At 38.2% G+C, this 18,441-nt stretch overlaps 1 protein-coding gene across 2 annotated transcripts in view; it reads right to left on the bottom strand.

Annotated features, from left to right (window-relative positions):
• Positions 1 to 18,441, bottom strand: part of CLIC5 (chloride intracellular channel 5) — a 75,245-nt gene that overhangs the window by 20,638 nt on the left and 36,166 nt on the right. For both annotated transcript variants that reach the window (XM_032212484.1, XM_032212485.1), the window contains exons 2-4: positions 12,809 to 12,918; positions 12,402 to 12,527; positions 11,096 to 11,202 (exon numbers count right to left, since the gene is read on the bottom strand). In XM_032212484.1, the coding sequence (XP_032068375.1) occupies positions 11,096 to 11,202; positions 12,402 to 12,527; positions 12,809 to 12,918 (343 nt within the window). The remainder of the gene's footprint in view (positions 1 to 11,095; positions 11,203 to 12,401; positions 12,528 to 12,808; positions 12,919 to 18,441) is intronic.

An 18,441-nucleotide genomic window follows, 5' to 3' on the forward strand; every position in this document is an offset into this window, starting at 1 on the left:
TACCAGTGATGGTGAACCTATGGCACATGTGCCACAGGTGGCATGCAGAGCCCTTTATACACGCCAGCCATTGCCCCAGCCCATCTCCATTGAGCATGCACGTGCGCCTCCCGCTGGCCAGCTAGTTTTCGGGTCTCTGCTGTGCATGTGTGGGGATGGGGGACATGTGGGGGGCATGCGTTCACATGGGTGGGGGCCCGAGGTGCATGTGCAAGGGGTGGTCACATTGCATTTTAAGGGTTTGTGTGCATCTACATGTGCCATGCGCCCCATTTTGTGCCTGGAAGGCCTCCTGCACCAACCTGGAAGCCAAAAATGGGTGATGGGGGTGAGGCGCATGCACAGGAGAGGCGCTCATATGCATGGGGGGGGGCACATGCACAGGGCACTCACATTGCATTTTGGGGTTTTGCACGTGCACTTTGGGCACTTGTCACCAATAAGGTTAGCTATTACTGCCCTATACCACTACACACAGGTGGTGTCCAGTCTCTTCTTAAAAGCCTTCAGTGATGGATCAGCCACAACTTCTGAAGGCAAGTCACAACTTCTGAATAGCCACTGGTTATTCAGTTGGTTAGCTGAAACTAACCAACTAATCTTTCAGTTTAAATTTGATCCATTCTGGTGAAATGTGCCCATCAAAGGTCACATTTACCCCGCAATTCAGTTTCTTAACAATCCTATTAGCTTCAAGATGGCCAACTTCTGTAGTTTCAGAAGCAGCCAGTTCTTCCAATGTGGGTTGGGAAGCAACTTATGCCAGAAAGGAGTTCAACCATGGAAACATTTAAAAAGGCAGGAAAATGTTTTGTTTTGTCCTAACATTTCTCCTCTACCTGAAACAATTAGTATTTTTATAAGAACTTTCTCAGTTATTTTGTATTTAAAGAATGTTTGTTAGCATTGACTTACATTCTATTGCATAGAGCTCTATTTTATGAAACACCTACAATAGTATAACTGGTATAGAAATATAATAGCTAAACAAAGTGCACATACTGTATAGAGTACTGAATAAATGAAGCAATATAAAAATGAATGTGAATCAACCTTTAGAAGCTTTTTACTTGCCTTCTACAATCTCAATTAATGAATTAGAGTTGGAAAAGCTGGATAATATAAGGATACTGTAATACTGAACACAGATTTGGTTTCAAAAATAAAATAAAAATAATTTTAAACCAAAGATTTACAGTTCTGTAACTAAAATGGAAAAATAGTGTAGATTTTTGTTGATTGCAATTATTATGTTCACACATATCCACATCCAAACAGCTTGTTTTCCAATTTTCTTATATTAGCAAAGAAAGTGTGTTTTTATGACTGACTCTTTATTGAGCAGATCATAATCCATGAAATTCATTGGAGTGTGCAGATTTAGGATAGAACACTAAAGCTGTTTTTTTCCAACTCCTCCTCTATTTTTATTCCAAATGTTTCAAAGATTTAGATCCTCTGCATAATTGGTTATTTACTTATTTCTAAAAGAAAAGTGCTATTTTAATATAAGGTGAAACTATTTTTGTGGGGTTCAGAGCAAGATGCGTCTAGCCCAGTTCACTGAAACCGTATTTTCACAATATGCATATATCCTGGTTCTCTCCATTCATCATGTGCTGTGCAACTCAACGAAAGCTTTAGGTCATTTCCCCACTACACACCTAGGGTGTCTTTTGTCATCAGCCAGCCATCGCCGAAGTGATACAAAGCCTGCCTCATTATTATTATTTTGGCACTATAATGGTTGGATGACTGTGGAAGATGATGGAAGTCATTGGGAGGAGGGGGGAATTTCTTAATGACATTTACAGCATTACATTTCTGCTTTGCCTATAGCTTTGAAATTTGATGAATCAGATGAGCAACAAGAGGAGTTATTTTGGAACAGCAGCAGGGTTTTTTTCTATTAGTTATTCTTGGCAATTTTCTCATATGAATGACAATATGAACTATTAATAAGGTTCGTTTGCAGCAAGTATCTGTAGTCCACTTGAGTAGAAGGGGCCATGGAGGAAGAAATCAGCATGACTTAAAACTAGCAACCATCACGCAGGGATGCACAAGGGGTATGTGTGGTTCTCCAAAATCTTGAGTGTTTTCATCCTAAATCCTTGCAACATTTTCATCCAATTTTGTGGTAATTTTTAACATGATAGAAGGAGAAATGGCTTTAAAATTTCCAAAGTTGTACTTCTTATCTATGCTTTTTCTGAAACACTACCCTGGACCACCCGTCAAAAGCACCCGCAATAGTTCCAGCTTTAAAAAGTGTTTTGATTCCTGTATCACAGGTTCAATGGATTACATGAATAAGCTGATGCAAAGTGAAAGTTGGAGTAAATCCATTATTTCTTCTTCTAAGCATTTTCCAATATACTTTTGAGAGGCTAAATCAAATGCTCTTCAGTGCTTTTTCTGTTGTTGTGTCTTATTTAACTCTCCCATTTTAAGTAATGGTACCTTCACAAGTGGAAGTTTCTTTCTTCATTGGAGGACAGTATGACTGCCTTACAACAAGGAGAGAAAGAGGTGAAGTAGTACTTTCATTTCAATACCTGTCAAAAAGATTGTGCATTCTTAAGATGCCTTCTGTACAAGGGGATCAGCAACCAACTATGTCAAAGCTACATAGAATTCTCCCACTCCGTTTTTGCTACAAAGACGCCCACTGGAGGTAAGTGAGGTAAATGAGGATGGCAAGCAAGGGCCAATTCTGCCCCTTACGTACTCAAATGCAACCATGAAAGGCTGATGCTTCCATCATGACATATTTGGCTATGTTACCATGACTGTAGTTAAGAACAGATGCCCAATGAATCCCCAACACCTTTTAATTTTACATACCAAAAATCTACCCTTTTGAGAGAAACAGTTTAATGTAAACCCCCTAACTCCTGAAATCAGAAAAAGGAAGAACCCAGTTTTGCTCATTTATAAGATGCAGCCTATCCAGTTTACATTAGCATTACAGTCTTTGATCCTTTCAAAAATATTATGCGTAGCCCCTGGGGATAAAAAGTTGCCCATCTTTTATATATGGAATTGTCTCAGAAGGAATGATTGACAAGGTCAACTTTTCAGGGGAAGTGTCTACATATACACCATCTGAGAGAGAATTCATAAACAAATGGATATCAAAGGCTGATAGTTATAATATCAACAGTGCTCATTCATGCATAAAGCAAATAGAGCACATTATAATAGTAAAAGCATATATGGTGAAGGAAATTGCACAGCTTTTTTCCATCCCAGCCCAACTCCCAAGCACAGGCGTGCAGAGTTTCCAGTATGTACAGGGACATTTTTCTCCATTGGTGCATTACGTATAGCTCTAAACTCTTCATGTGTTTCAAGTCCAAAAATCAAGTTGCCTGGACTTCCAAAAACCTGGCATGCCCCAAGGGATTCCTGCACAACAACCACTAAGCACAAATTGGGCTTGAAATAGAGAACTATCCTGAGGCTAAAGCATCCTGAGGCAAACCTTGAATTTATTCTAGCCCCACTTGGCCTTCTACAGAAACTGTCACTAGCAATCTTGGTTTGTTGATCTGTTTCTTTAAAGAAACTGTGTTTGATAGTTTGTGCCTTTATCTGCTTCCTTTCTTTACACCACATACCAAGTACTAATGCAATAAAGGGAAATCAAGTCCTAAATATAAAGCCACTGCAATTTATAAATGAAAGATGATCATTACAGCATTCCAAATTAAGCTGCTGTGTGTTTACACAGTGTGCAGTGTAATTTAAATGATCAAAGAACAACAAGGGATACCTTGAAAATCAGGCATCCAAAGCAACTAGAATTTTTCCAAACATGCTAGGTTGCAACCAGAGAGAATAGAATTGCTTCTCAGATCTTTGGCCTAGACTATGCTGCCCCCTTGCGTCTTAGCAGAGGAGTCCACATTGCTTTTAAATGTTTCTACTAGATTTTGAATGGCTCTTGTATTTTATATGTTTATGTTATTTTTAATGTACAAAGAAAATGATAATAAGAATCATTAAAAAAAACAACCTACTATTTATTGTAAGCAATGCATTAACAGATCATTGAAAGGGAGTTTTATAACCCCATAGTAGACATGAGTGCTTCATACTTCTACACATGTAAGAAAGTAACAGGTTTATATCAAACTACCTGACAGAGACCCAGCAATTTGTTTTTTTGAACAGCATTTCTCAGTATTGCATCATTAATATTATATCCCCCTCAAGTTTAGTTATGCTTCCACATAGTGCCCCGTGTATGAGGGCATGGGTGTGTGGAGGGTGTTTTCCTGAGAGGAAGGAAGAAATGGGAAGAATGTTGAGAGTGTATGCCAAAAGTATATACACCAAGCAGTGTCACCCAACGCATGCAAGTCAACTCAGCTTCCTTGCTAAAGCAAGCAGACACCTACTGTGTATCAGACAGCAATGATTTATGATTGCTGGAAATAGCAAAGGCATCAATTCATCCTGCACATTCCTATATTTTACCACATACAGGATAGACAATATAAAGAGCTTGACAATATACAGGGGGATGATGGGTCCCCTCAGGTCAGATGGCACAGATGGTACACAACATGGTACTAAGGAAAACTAGAGGCCGACTGCAGAACAGATCACAATCTGCTCTTGTGTGAATTCCAAATTCAAATCCAAATTTAATGAATTTATATGCCGCCCAATCCCGAAGGACTCCGGGCGGCTTACAGAATACATCTCTAAAAGAATAAAAAAATTAAAAACAAAGAAGAAGAGCAGGTTAAAAAAGACACATCATGCACTCAATCTAGGCGGGGCTGGACCTCATTCATGAGGTCAACAGCCCCAGGCCTGCCGGAATAGCCAGGTTTTAGTAGCCTTTCGGAAGGCCGAGAGAGTGGGAAGGGTCTGGATCTCTGGGGGTAGATTGTTCCATAGGGCCGGGGCAGCTACAGAGAAGGCCCTCCCCCGAGGAGCCGCCAGACGACATTGTCTGGTCAAGACAAATAAAGTAGAAGAACAAAGCCAACAAGTTTCCAATAAGATCTTCAGCAGACACCCATCATTCTTAAAGAGAACACAAGGAATCACTTTGAAATCCTGAACTTCATAGGTAGGGAATTAGAGGAACTGTGTTATCAAATCAAATAATTTGTTAAGGATAAGTGTAGAAACTTCCAAAAAACAAAGTCACATAGTATCTGCCTCCTCATGGTCAATGCAACTGCCAAATACCAAGAAACAGAAGAAAGCAAAGATATCAGAACAAATGGTGTGAATTGAGGCCAGCCATGAAAGCGCACAGCAGTATAGTGTTGTGAATGGTCAAGAAAGAAGAGAAGCTGATACAAAGGACAAAATCTCAGGAAGAAACCAGCAAGAGAGTCAAGGAAGGACTATAGCAGCCTAGGAGCTGTTGTTTTTTAACATAATCCCAAATTCAACCTCCAATATTTCTGGATTGAGCAGAAATGACTCTTTTGAGAGTCAGTTAGTGCCAATGAAATTGAGCTAATGGAGCAGTTCCCAATGTTGCTATTGTATCAGCATAGTCATCCTGTGTCCCAATGGGAAAGGAGGAGTTTAACAGATTAACAGAGTTGGAGGGGACCTTATAGGTCAGTGATGGCTCACCTTTTTTGGATCGCGTGCCAAAAGTGGGGGGAGCACAGGGGGGTCGTGCGCGGGCGTGCCCACACCCATAATGCTATTTGTGTGACCATGCTTTTTTCGCCCTCCACAGGCTCCAGTGGCTTTCTGGGGAGGGCAAAAAATGGACCTACGGGCAACCCGGAAGTTCGGGAAAGGTGACTTCTGGTTTTTACGTAGGGCCATTTTTCGCCCTCCGGAAGCTTCCCTGAAGGCTCCAGAGGGTGAAAAATGGCCTTAAAAGAAGGCTGAAGTCAGATGGAGCTGACAGGACAATGCCTCACATGCCCTAACAAATGGTTCCGCGTGCCACCTGTGGCACATGTGCCGTAGGTTCACCATCACGGTTATAGGTCATCTAGACATCTCTCTCTTCCTTTTGCACTCCTGCCCAGTTACCTCTTTCCCTTGCCTCATTTCCATCTCCCTTTTTTTACGTGCCTGCAGCAAATGCAACAGCCATTTCATTGCTCCTATCTTTGTTCTGTTCAGTTTTCTTGCTTGCTTGCTAGTTGGATGAAGTCTGTGTGGACATTTCTGTGTTTGTGTGTCCAAGAATAGATTGTGTGTGTGGGAGAGAAGTTGGTTGTGCACATATGGGTCAATTAATTTTATAAATGGATATCTCATTCCAGATATATGTAATTAAATAGTAATTAATTAAACGTGCTGTCTTTTTGGTATGTAGTTTCTTGTGGTTACATATAACACATACACACATTCATACGGGTTGCTTTCTTTGGAGTATGAGGAATAGTAATAAATTCCGAGTCATCTTCCTTTTGGTTAAATACAATAGGGGCAACATAAGTGTTCCTAGATTTATATTAAATACAGAATGCATCACAGGTAATAATAATAAAAAAATATTTTCAAAGGCAGCAAAGAAGCTGAAAACAGACAGCCAAGATTTAAACTTATTTATGATTAATGGCCCAATATTAAGCCAATGCTCTTATTTATAATTTATTATACTACGTATTAATTTACCGGAACAGAGACTATTTTATATATTTAATTTATAATTTACCATTCTGGCTCATAGAAGCTTACTTCAATTATCAATTTTATCAATGTTCTCATTCTCTCCCCAGAGGATCTTGTAATTTTTTCCATTTAAGAGCTAAAAAATACTGTAACCATAAACCAAAGGAGGAGAATTAAAGCTGAAAAACAATTCCTGTCTACAAATGAGAAGTTTATGATTACTTGCTTTTCTCCAGCACAAAGCTTTCTGAGAGATTTGCATAAATTCTCTTCATTCTTCCATGTCTACTATAAGCTTGTACATTCTCAAGTCATAAGTAGGTGAGGCATGAAAGGGAAGTAGATGAAGCCACCAAAATATTTTTCTCTTTATCATTGTGTACATCAGGGACATGCAGTCAGGGGAGGCAGGGGAGGCAGAGCCTCACCACTGTCATCATGAAAATAAAAAAAATGTAAAAGGAAAAAGGCAAGAGCTGAGGTCAGGCTGAGCTAGTTGCTGCCAGAGTCACCATAGATGACTCTGCTTAGTGCTTAACTGTTTAAAAAAGCCTCTAAAAAAGTGCCCTCTACAGGAGGCAGCAGGAGAACGACGTGCCTCATATAGTCTGGCGTTTTATGATCACTCGAGCAGAGTTAAGCAAGGGTTAAAAGCCGAAAAATTCCTGACGTAGATGAGGCACGTCATTCTCTTGCCTCCTCCTGTAGAGGGTGCTTTTTTAGAGGCTTTTTTAAACAGATAAACACTAAGCAGAGTCATCCATGGTGACTCTGGCAGCAACTAGCTCAGCCTGACCTCAGCTCTTGCCTTTTTCCTTTTACATTTTTTTTCATGATGGCAGGCAAGAGCAGAGTTGAAATCCTCTTTGAAACAGCTGGAAAAGGTATGTATGGATCAGAGGGAGGGGGAGGAATTCAAACTTCATCCTCCTGGTGCAACTTTGTGTGTGTGTGTGTGTGTGTGTGTGTGTTTGAGAGAGGGGGGAGGGAGCATACTGAGACAATTCTTTAGTTTATGCATTATGTAACACTCTAATACTATGCCTTTGGGTCTTCTGAAATTTTAATTATCCAATCATAAGCAAAAACAATGTTTTCAGTACACCTGCCAGCCATTGCTAACATGGGCTGAGGAGGAAAACCTAAATTTTCTGAATTCTGGTGCAACTGTGTGCGTGTGTGTTTGAGAGAGGAGGGAGGGAGGGAGAGAGGGAGGAAGGAGGGGAAGGGAGAAGAAAAAGAAAAAGAAAGAAGGAAACTTATTTAGCAAAGGAGAAAAACAACTTCCAGGCACTGGCACATCACTTCCACCGCTATGCTGAATTGGCACGGGGCGGACAGATACAACTGAGTGTCGTCTGCATACTGGTGGTATTTAATCCTGCAAATGATCTCACCCAGTGGCTTCATGTAGATATTAAATAGGAGGGGGGACAAGACCAACCCCTGCGGCACCCCATAGTTAAGGGGCCTAGGGGTCAACCTCTGCCCTCCAACCAACACCGACTGTGACATGTTGGAGAGGTAAGAGGAGAACCACTGTAGAACGGTGCCTCCCACTCCCACCTCCTCCAGCTGTCGCAGAAGGATACCATGGTCGATGGTATCGAAGGCCGCTGAGAGGTCAAGGAGCACTAGGATAGAGGAATGTCCTCTATCCCTGGCCCACCAGAGATCATCGATCAGTGCGACCAAAGCGGTTTTGGTGCAGTAACCAGGCCTGAAACCAGACTGAAAAGGGTCTAGGTAATCTGCTTCATCCAAGGACCATCGGAGTTGAAGGGCCATCACCTTCTCAACAACCTTCCCTAAAAAAGGGAGGTTGGAGACTGGACGGTAGTTTTTAAGAATAGCTCAAAAGTTTTGAGAAATATTTGGGTGGGAAGAGGGAGAAGAGATATCGATGTTTGTGCTTCAGTGATTCAATTTGGAAAAATATGTATTTTGCAAGGCCTGAAAATCAAATCCATACACTGAAACCTCAAACCCTTTTCCTGAAAATAAAAATGCTTAGATTCTGACCACCTTAATTCATTATGCACACACTCCTTCTGCAAGGTTGCCAAATCTTAACTCTGGCAAAGTTCCAACAGTGAATTTCTCCAGGCCCAGTTCTTTTCATCTCAAGCTGTGGTAAGAGAAGAAATTGTATTTGGTAGAATTCCCCACCATGGAGCTCAGAAGAGCCCTAATTACAGCCTGTTCACCCAACCTCTAGTTATCATAAATGGTTTAGGAAGTTGATAACTGTGACATGCACTGTGTCTCAAGCACTGTGTTAAGACAGATGCAATTGATTGCCTTTGACTTAACATGTTGTGTGAACCTGGATCTTGTGGTTAATTGAACAAGTCATACTTCAAACCAATCATGACACAGTCCCATATGTGATTCCAACAATTGCTTAATTAAAGAAGCAGCATAAGCAGAATCTAAATATTTGCAGACATCTTGTAAATACATCCAAGCCATCAGGCCTAAACTGGAGTAAAACTCATAGAACTACATGGGGAAATATATCCTACACCATTTGACCAACATCTACATTTTGCTCTATATAACAGCAAACAATTATTCCATTTATCATGTAGCCACAAGATTTGTTAGAACAGCAGGAGGAGAGAGAACGTTTTAATCCAATGTCAGTTAATGATTTAATGTTCTTTTATTTTGGAGCCTTGATTTGAATTCAGGCCAGGCCTGAAGATTCCTCTGGTCAGACAGCTGGAAAGTCCACTGAAAGAAACCATGCAGGTGGTCTTCCAGTTCAGTTTGCAGTGAAAATAACCCAGTAAAATACCTTAATGAATGCAGCCACCCACACTGGGCACCCTTTAAAGTAATTTCAGAAGCAAATTGAAAAACAGCCTCCAATGAAATCAAAGGGCTAATTCTCCATGCCAAGGTAAGTACAACATTAAGAAGGATTAGTCAACTGGAAAGAGCTTGTTACTGTATATGTTCCTCCTTAGCAGCAAATAAACAATATTTAAAATATAGCTGATAAGTATGAAGAAGTTGTACAGTAGCTGTTCAGTCTATTTATTAGTGTTTTACAAGGCTACATTGACCTGCTGTATCAAGAGGGGGAAAGAAAGAAAGAAAGAAAGAAAGAAAGAAAGAAAGAAAGAAAGAAAGAAAGAAAGAAAGAAAGAAAGAAAGAAAGAAGAAACTAACTCTAGGGGTTAATTCTCAAAGAGAAGATTCTTTAAAAACCTGATTTTGAGTATCTTCCCATGTGTATCTCCCTAGAATTCTTTGTTCTTGGATCAGAAATGAAAATATATATATACTTATGGCAACTACATCACTAGGACTATATAGAAAATGTCAAAGCAGAGTCTATGATGGTATGTGGTGAAGATCAAGCCTTAGAAAAACCTGTTATTAAAATGATTTGGGTGATGTTGGGGGTAGATGGAATCAAGTTGGCTGTAATTGAACTGGCTTGAAATAATAAATATGCACGCTTTCTTTAAACACAGCTTGCCACAACTTGAAAATCTGGAATCAATTCCTTCACTTTCAAGATGCTTAAAAGTTGTGGAACTTTGATATGTGTTTGCTTCTGGGTTTACAGTCCTACCCAGGCTGTTCCAGACCTTTCAACTTGTATATTTCAAGGCAGCAAACTTAATCAAACAAAAGAGAGAAAGGCTGAAAATCCAGGAAACTCTTACATGAATTCCTGTAGGGCTCAACTGAGTGAAAGGAATTTTACTATCCTAATATGGATTCACCATCACATTCATATTATTATCATTTGAGCAGCACCATGTTCCTTCTTCCATCATCTAAAAATGGGGGTGCTTAGACTGAATTGAGAATTTGCCAACATTCACAATTTCTTTATAAAAAGAGATAGAAAATAATATAAATAAAATATCAAATAAGGCAGAACATGCAACTGCAAATTCCTTCAATCCAAGAAAAAGAAGAGGAAGTCATTGGTGAGGGAAGTGTGCATGGCATCCTTCATTAGCAGCAGCATTCTCCCCCTATCAGGACAGTTTAAGAGCCACTAACATCAATCCATACTCTGATTTAAGCAAGGTTTACCCAAAGGTGGCTGAGCTATCAATATTATTCTACAGTTGGCACTTGGAAGAAAAGTCCCTGCATCTTTGACATTCAGCAATCAAATCCACATCCAAATTACTGTAAGAAAGCAACATGGGAAATGAATAAATGCCCCCTACACCTTCATAAATGGCAATAATATTTCTTCTTCTATCTATAAAATACACTATGGATATAGGCACCAACTAAAATTGCCCATTTGAGTGACCACTTTTATATGCCTAATGAACTGCTGAAAAGCGAGGGAGGAGAAACAGAGGCTGAGGATTGGGGAGGGAAGCAAAGGGGGCAAGATGCATACGTTTGACATGGAGAAGTGAAGAGAATGTATCCTCAGAGAAAGACAGTATTCTATAGGTCTGCAGAGGAAGCATATGCAGTGGCTTCTCCTCTCGCAACTTACTGTTATTGTCCTGCTGCTTTGTATTTTTGATAAACGCAGAGAATTTGGAGAATATGTCTATCCCTGCAGTATTAGATTCATGATGCTTGGCTGCAAGCTTAGGATATCTGTAAATAGAGAGAGATGGTTTTTTTTAAAAAAAAAAAAATGTTCCCAGGAAAGTAAAAAGCAAAACTTCACAAATACATGCACAAAAAGATACACTATTAAAAGACACATTTTGTTCCTGGCAAGTGCTGCTTGAACACGACGCAACATTTCTGTAGATCAATTTTTGCTTTAAAACTGCCTCTTATCTCAGCATGTCAGCCTTAGAGGACCCTGCTGAAATGAGTGGTGCCACAGGAAGCCAACTAGTTTTAAGTCACACCGCCGGGGTTTTATGACAAGGTTAATTGCACCAATGCTTAAAGACAAAGAAACCAAAGAACTATAATTTTATATCAGAACAAGTCATATATCTTCAATGATATGGAGGAGTTAGGCAGTACACACTTCATTTCATTGTAAATGTAGCCTATTGCTTAATTCCCTCTGCAGAAAATCAATCCAAGCTATAATAGTCCTTTTCAGTGTAACAACAGAAAAAAGTGGAGGGAGGCTCTCAGTATGTGTGCACTTAAAGAGATGTGTGATTAAAGTTCTACAAAGAAATAGAATTTTGAAAAATGTGTTGTAATTCTTAAAAAGTTGCCGGTGGGCTGAGAATCATAATCTTAAAAGATTAATCAGATTTTAGTATCTGCTGCCAGCTGCCACCAAAGACCATTAAATAAGATTTACAACTTGCAGTCTCTGAAATCAAATGCATTTATCCTACAGACCATAAAAGTGTTGGTGAGTGATGTCATGTTATATATGAGGGAAGAAGTATCCCACAACTCAGCATGACATAAATACTCATACCTGCATATGCTGGGTCTAATACGCTTGAATGACATTCAGCTACTGGAGAAGTGAACTAATTATATAGTTTATTTGGATGATGAATCTGAGTTTATTTCCCAATTGGAGACCCAGGAACTGTGATTTAATTTGAAATAAGATACTTCAGATGAGGATTTTTTAAAATAGAAGAACTCATGGCCTAAGGTTTCTGGCCATCAATTCAAACTCAGATAAATATGACTTCAGAGGATAGAGAAAGGAGACACACACTTAGAATTGTAACCTGACTAACAAGCTATGAGAAAGGCAAACTAATTAAAAGCAAAGCTATTAATATATGTCATTTACTTTGATATAGTGCCTGACAATTTTAATATAACTAATAAAATATTTCAGAAACAAAGATAATATACATTACTTTGGAGGTGAAAGAGTTTCCTCCAAAAATTCCTCAATCTTGTTTATATCTGTCTTGACTTCTCCATTAAAAGTCAGAAATGGTGGGTGGGTCCCAGGAGCTAAATTATGTAAATCAGCAGGCTTTCTGTGGAAACCAAGAAGAATACATTAATATATGTTTAATCACGTATGCTCTTACTTACTCATATTATTCCTCTTTTGTAATGATTCAATTCTTCGTCTCTTTCTGAGTAGCTATCTTAATAAGTCCCATATAATTAAAAAGGGTAAGATTTTCTTATCAACATGAGAAAATCAAGATTCCTAATATAGATGGGAATAAATTAATGTAATAACATTAATCAAAAAAACATCCTTCCAAGAGGGCCAAAAACTTATAGTCTTACTTTAATTGATAACATTTACCTTTTCAGATCAACTGTGGTTACATTGAATACAACCCCTTTGAGCCAAAGTATCATGAAAAGACGCTGTGAGAATGGACAGTTCCCAATGCTTTCTCCATCTATGCCAGCCTACAGATAATAGGAAATCAACAGAGAATTAAACAATCAATTACTTTAAGATAAAAAAGTTTGGCTAAACAATAAAAATAAACCCTACATTCCTTTAGGATAACTACATGGATTCCTTTGATTCATTCTATTCTGAGCATATAAATTGTTTTTGGTTTTGTTTTCAAACACAACTCTGACTAGATCAGAGGCATTACATATCATTACTAGCCGACGTCTTATAAACTGGCAGTGAGCATTCTCTAGACTTGGAGAGAATGGATCAGATTTTATAAACAGCTATTAAACAGATAGAACATTAGGCTTGAAGTCAAGTTTAGGGAAGAAAAAAAATGAAGGGAAATTAGGCTTTTTAGGAAAAGAAAGAGAGCATTCATTTAAAAAATTCCTACACAAAATCCAGGATGTTAGGTATCTATGTTGTAATTGTTGCTACTTCCAAGCTGGCCTATTGTTGTCTGTTCACAGGTTGCTTTTCCATTTTATTTGGCATATGGGGATCCTGGGAGTGACAAATAAAAAAAATACTCTACATGAATAAATTTGGAAAGTTGGAGAAAAGAATCACACAAAGAATTCCTCTCGTCTGGGAAGCAACAGTTTGCCATGTCTGGATATTTGAATGATGGTACAAAGGAAAAGGTTCCTAAAAGGGAAAGCATCATAAAAGACATAGTAGTAGTACACAAAAACATTAGTTGATTCACTAGGACAAATAAATGGAGTGTTATTGTGGCAGGTAAATGTTGTTAGGAAGACTTTCCTATTTTTACTTACACTTCTGTGTCCTCACTCCTGCCCAATTGTGATCTGAGATCATGCTTTTCTGCCCTTTGGATTTGCGATGATGTTAAGCACCTGCCACTCCTTTCCACTGGTTTGCTAGTTAATTTTTGGTTACAGCTTTTGGCTACCATCCCTTTTCCCACATGCTGCATCCTTTCTCTTTTCTCCACATATCATCAATCTGCTTTTGGTTCATTGCTCCTCTCCCTAATTCTTTAATCTGGCACACCCTTTGACTTATAAATATGATCTATCATGACCTACGGAAGCTTGCTAATTGAATACGCATTCCCTTTGTTTGGTTTATTGGTATGATTTTTGTATTGACAAATCTAAGTTGAATTGGACAGAATTAGATGTTCAAAGCAAAATTATTAGAAGTGTCTCTTTTTTATACATACTTTTTCTCCTTTCACAGAAAAAAATGGTTTTGATATTAAATATTAAGAAAATTTGATAGAAATCAGTTAAGTCAACAAAAGCTATTGAGCATTGGAAAATTAGAAAACAATCCTATATGCTTGAAGAACATAAAGTGTTTTTCATTCAATTGGACCAAGCTGTATTTGAAATATTTGATCCTAGCTTTTCCAAGTTATAATTGTTCTTTTCTTATATTATTGTAAAATATATGTACATAATCCTTTATGTTATTTTGATATGGTGATACTTGTACAGAATCGACTAAAGATTATCAACAATTTAAAGTTTAGATAAAAGATAAAAGGAGAAAAATAGTAATTAATAAATATTAATTACTATTATGATTTCAAATATCAATGGTAATGGTATTATCAAAAATTAAATAAGACATTTAAAAAATCCTGTAGATTGCATCAAAATATCTGCTATACAGTAAAGGCTTTTGTCTTCAATTAATTACTTAGTGTTAATGTCTCCAGCCTATTGATACTTAATATTATTTGAAAATTATATTCTAATTATATATTAGAAATCTGAATAAATAATTAGATGTGATTTCACATGTTTGATTTCATATGTTTGATTACATAAAATCAACTAGCTGCTATCACCGTCATAACTCTTTCAAAGTTTCGGCTCCTAAGAGTCCCGCTGGGAACATCCCTTCAGACTCCAAGACACATTGCACAGCCTTAGTTATATTCTGAAATACTGGCTAAAATTATTTGTTCAGGGTGGGTAGAGATTCTGTGGTGGAATATAAGTTGGCTTCCCAGGAAGGAGAGGCTGCTTTCCAGAGGCAAAGAGTCAGTGAAGCTTGGAAAGTTTGGTGGGAGGAAGAGGGTTAAAATGGCTGAACTCCATATGTTTCATGGGTATATCTGTAGTTATGCGAACAGTTGCTTTAGTGTGACAAGATTCTGTCTGCAAGTGAAGAACAATAAAGAAAACTGCTCATAAGTAACACTGGAGGTTTTAAAGAAGAAAGTGGACAACCATTTGTCTGAAATTGTACAGATGGTTGGTCCCTTCCAACTCTATTATTCTGTTATTCATGTGTAGTTCTTGGGGCCTGACAGATTCTTAAACCAGGTAATCCTTGTCAACAAATTTTGATTCGTCATGGAAAAAAGCATGTAGATTCTTAGCTAATCCTTGAGAATACTGTGGCCTAAGAGTTCTAGAAAAGGTTAAGCAACATATCCCAGATGGAAATTTGCAGAACAATAGTAGCAGAATGTATTATTTGGGGTTTCCCCCACTATTCCTAAAGGTAATAAGGCATCTTTGCTGTTCTCATCATAGACATTTACTTTCATCAGGCTTCATCAAGATTCTGGAAGGGAAATAAAGTAACCTTTCCTTTGAAGACCTACTCTTAAATCAGAGTTATCTATTTGCTGAGCTGTCCGCATAGGGCCCCCTGAATTAATACCATCCCTTCAAACTGCTCTGGTTATTCTATGAAACTAATTCTGTTTTTCTATTACCTGACAAATTCTTTGAAAATTCAAAACAGGTTCAAAATATAAAGAATCTCCAAGTATATACATACAATCTGATAGACTGCTTCCTACATTAAAAAGCAATTAATTACCCAGCTTACCTTTTAGGCATTTTTACTTTATTATACTGTTTGCTGCTAGAATTAAAAATTAAAACAGAATTTTGGCCTGTAACCAAAAATAAATGTAAATTGAAGTGAATTATATGGCTGGATGCTATTGATCACCAGACTACATTCTTCTCTTTCCCTGCTCCCAACTTGAAGTTTTCTTTCTATGGAGAGTTGAGAGACAGTTCAGAAATATGTTGAGTGGACAGGAAAAGAACCAAAAAAGCACCCTTTGAAGCTCTGAAATGATTCCAAATGTTTGATACAAGACATATTGGAAGAGGTCAGAATTGCTTTGATGTGTCCATTTTGGTTACTATCTGAGGATTCAGCCAAAGCAAATGCATACTGCATGTAAGGGTGACTGTGTGTCAACGATGAAACGTGTTTTTTTTTATATTGGTAGCTATGGGCTCATGCCAAGGTCAAAGCATGCCAATATATCCAATGCTCTGTCAGCTACAGACCAAAGGGATGGAAATGAAGATAGAAAAATGTTTACATTTTTCTACTCTCTCCTAAAATATAGCTCCCCTTGCAGGAAAAGAGAAATTAATTTAGAGCAGCTCTCATACTGTCCAGATTTTTGGCCTAATTTGGGGATGTGGCAGGAGATTGTACAAGGATTGGATCCAAAACTCCTCCCATCCTATCCAGGACTCTGCATCTCCTTTCATAACTTTACAAGTTTGGAATTTTCCAACCTCAGAAAGTACCAGGGAAGAAATCTCTAACCTTGTGGGGAGAGGGCGGCTCTCCACTGCTATGGTCTCAAAGGCCACATAATGGCAGTTTGATAGTATTACCTGTTAATTATCAACCACTGAACACCAATCGCTTTGAACTATTAAACAATATCAAAAGGTCACCCTTTTAACTGGCACTCTTAACATTTTTCAAAATACATTGTTAAGTTGCATACACCTGCAGATACATTCCTGTCCTAAAGTTGTTAGAAAAGAGCATGAAAGCGTTTGTAAGGGAGAGGGAAAGATGCACCTCTCCCAAACATCTATTTGAAGAACACAGGTAGTGCTTGACTTATGTGTCAACTGTCCCATTTCAACTAAAGAAACTCTCAGCTCTTTTAGATTACCAAGAGCGTAGCTTTATTGAAAGATCCATCTAGGTACAGCAGAAGCAAAGTCACTTCTTAGATTTTGCCGCGAAAACCCACATAGGTAAAACCCCTTTTCCCCCTTCATGCCATCCACAGTTCATAGTTTACCAATTGGTTTCAGTTCTTTTGTTTTTGGAAAAGATTGTCTGTGCTGCTCAAACATTTCATAACTTAACCTTGGTGTCTAAACATCCCCCCAGCAACAGAAGCCTCTTTTGCATTTGGAAGCTTCCCTCCCGCTTAGGAAATCACCTCCCCTCATCCCCTCTTGCTGTTTGGCAAACTGAGTGTCATAACAGATCCAACTATGGAGTAGAGTAAGTTTTGACATTATGACCATAATTGGGCCCAAAATTCACCCCATTTTAAGACCTTGTTGTTAGATCGCTCGAGTTGTTAAGTTAATAACACTGTTGTTAAGTGAATCTGGCTTCCACATTGAGTTTGCTTATCAGAAGTTCACAACTGAGGAACACATGATTGAGACATTGCAACATCATAAATATATGTCAGTTGCCAAGTATTTGAATTTTGATCACTTGAACATGGGGATGCTGCAATAGTCGTAAGTGTAGAAAATGGTCATAAGTCACTTTTTTCAATGCCATTGTAACTTTCAACAGTCACTAAATGAATGGCTGTAAGTCAAGGAGTACCTGCAAGATGTTGGATACATTGTCCCCACCCACCAAATTGTTTCTTAAATAGTGTAGAATAGAGGAAGGGTCACCTGGGATCACATTTTCCATCTTTGCTCTGCTATTAGAATAACCAAAAGCTGCACCTTTTGGCACTGTCCTCCTAATTATTCACAGTACTGTTTCTAGAAAGTTTTGTATGCTTTTAACATAGAGATAATGTATATTCCTGCTAATTGTCATGTCTCTCTCTATCTATATATTTCTACCTGCATTTTCCCCCTTTCCCCTTTTTATCTTTGCAGATGTTACATAAAGAAACATGAACCAATAATTTCGCTAGTTGAGCTGATTACTTGCTCTGATCTGGAGGTAGGGCTTGATTAGAGTAGATGGGTACAGATTAAACTGGAAATTACCCAGAGTAATTTCCCAACATAAAGAAATATCATTGCGCAAGAATCTAAAAAGAAAGTAACATAGCTCCAAACAGCCATTTTCTGGGATTGAGGTTCCTTCTCATTTCACTCCTTATATAAACCAATGAAGTTAGAAATCTTTTTCCTCTATTTTATTGTACCTCCCTTTTATCTGTGCTCCCAGTAATGTTCTCTGCACTAATTTTTAATTTTTTTCTTAAAGATGTAACTCTAAAAATAAAGGATTGTTTCTTCTTATTTTTTTCTGAAAAGGCATTTGGGAGAAACAAATCTCTTTCATTCACAGGAGGACTATATCACTCCCATTTGAATGGATAAAACATTAATGCTATTTCCCCCCCCTCCTCCACCCCCACCAAAAAAATGCAACACATTCACTGAGTGGCAAATCTTCCAGAATTTTGCTTGCACTTTACTGTGGAAGATTGATGGCCGCTGCTTGAGAATTTGGAGTTATTATTTATTATACTTTGGTTCTTTTGGTTAATCAAAGTAATCTTC

The sequence above is a fragment of the Thamnophis elegans genome, chromosome 3, assembly GCF_009769535.1.
Source record: "Thamnophis elegans isolate rThaEle1 chromosome 3, rThaEle1.pri, whole genome shotgun sequence".
NCBI classification, from domain to species: Eukaryota; Metazoa; Chordata; class Lepidosauria; order Squamata; family Colubridae; genus Thamnophis; species Thamnophis elegans.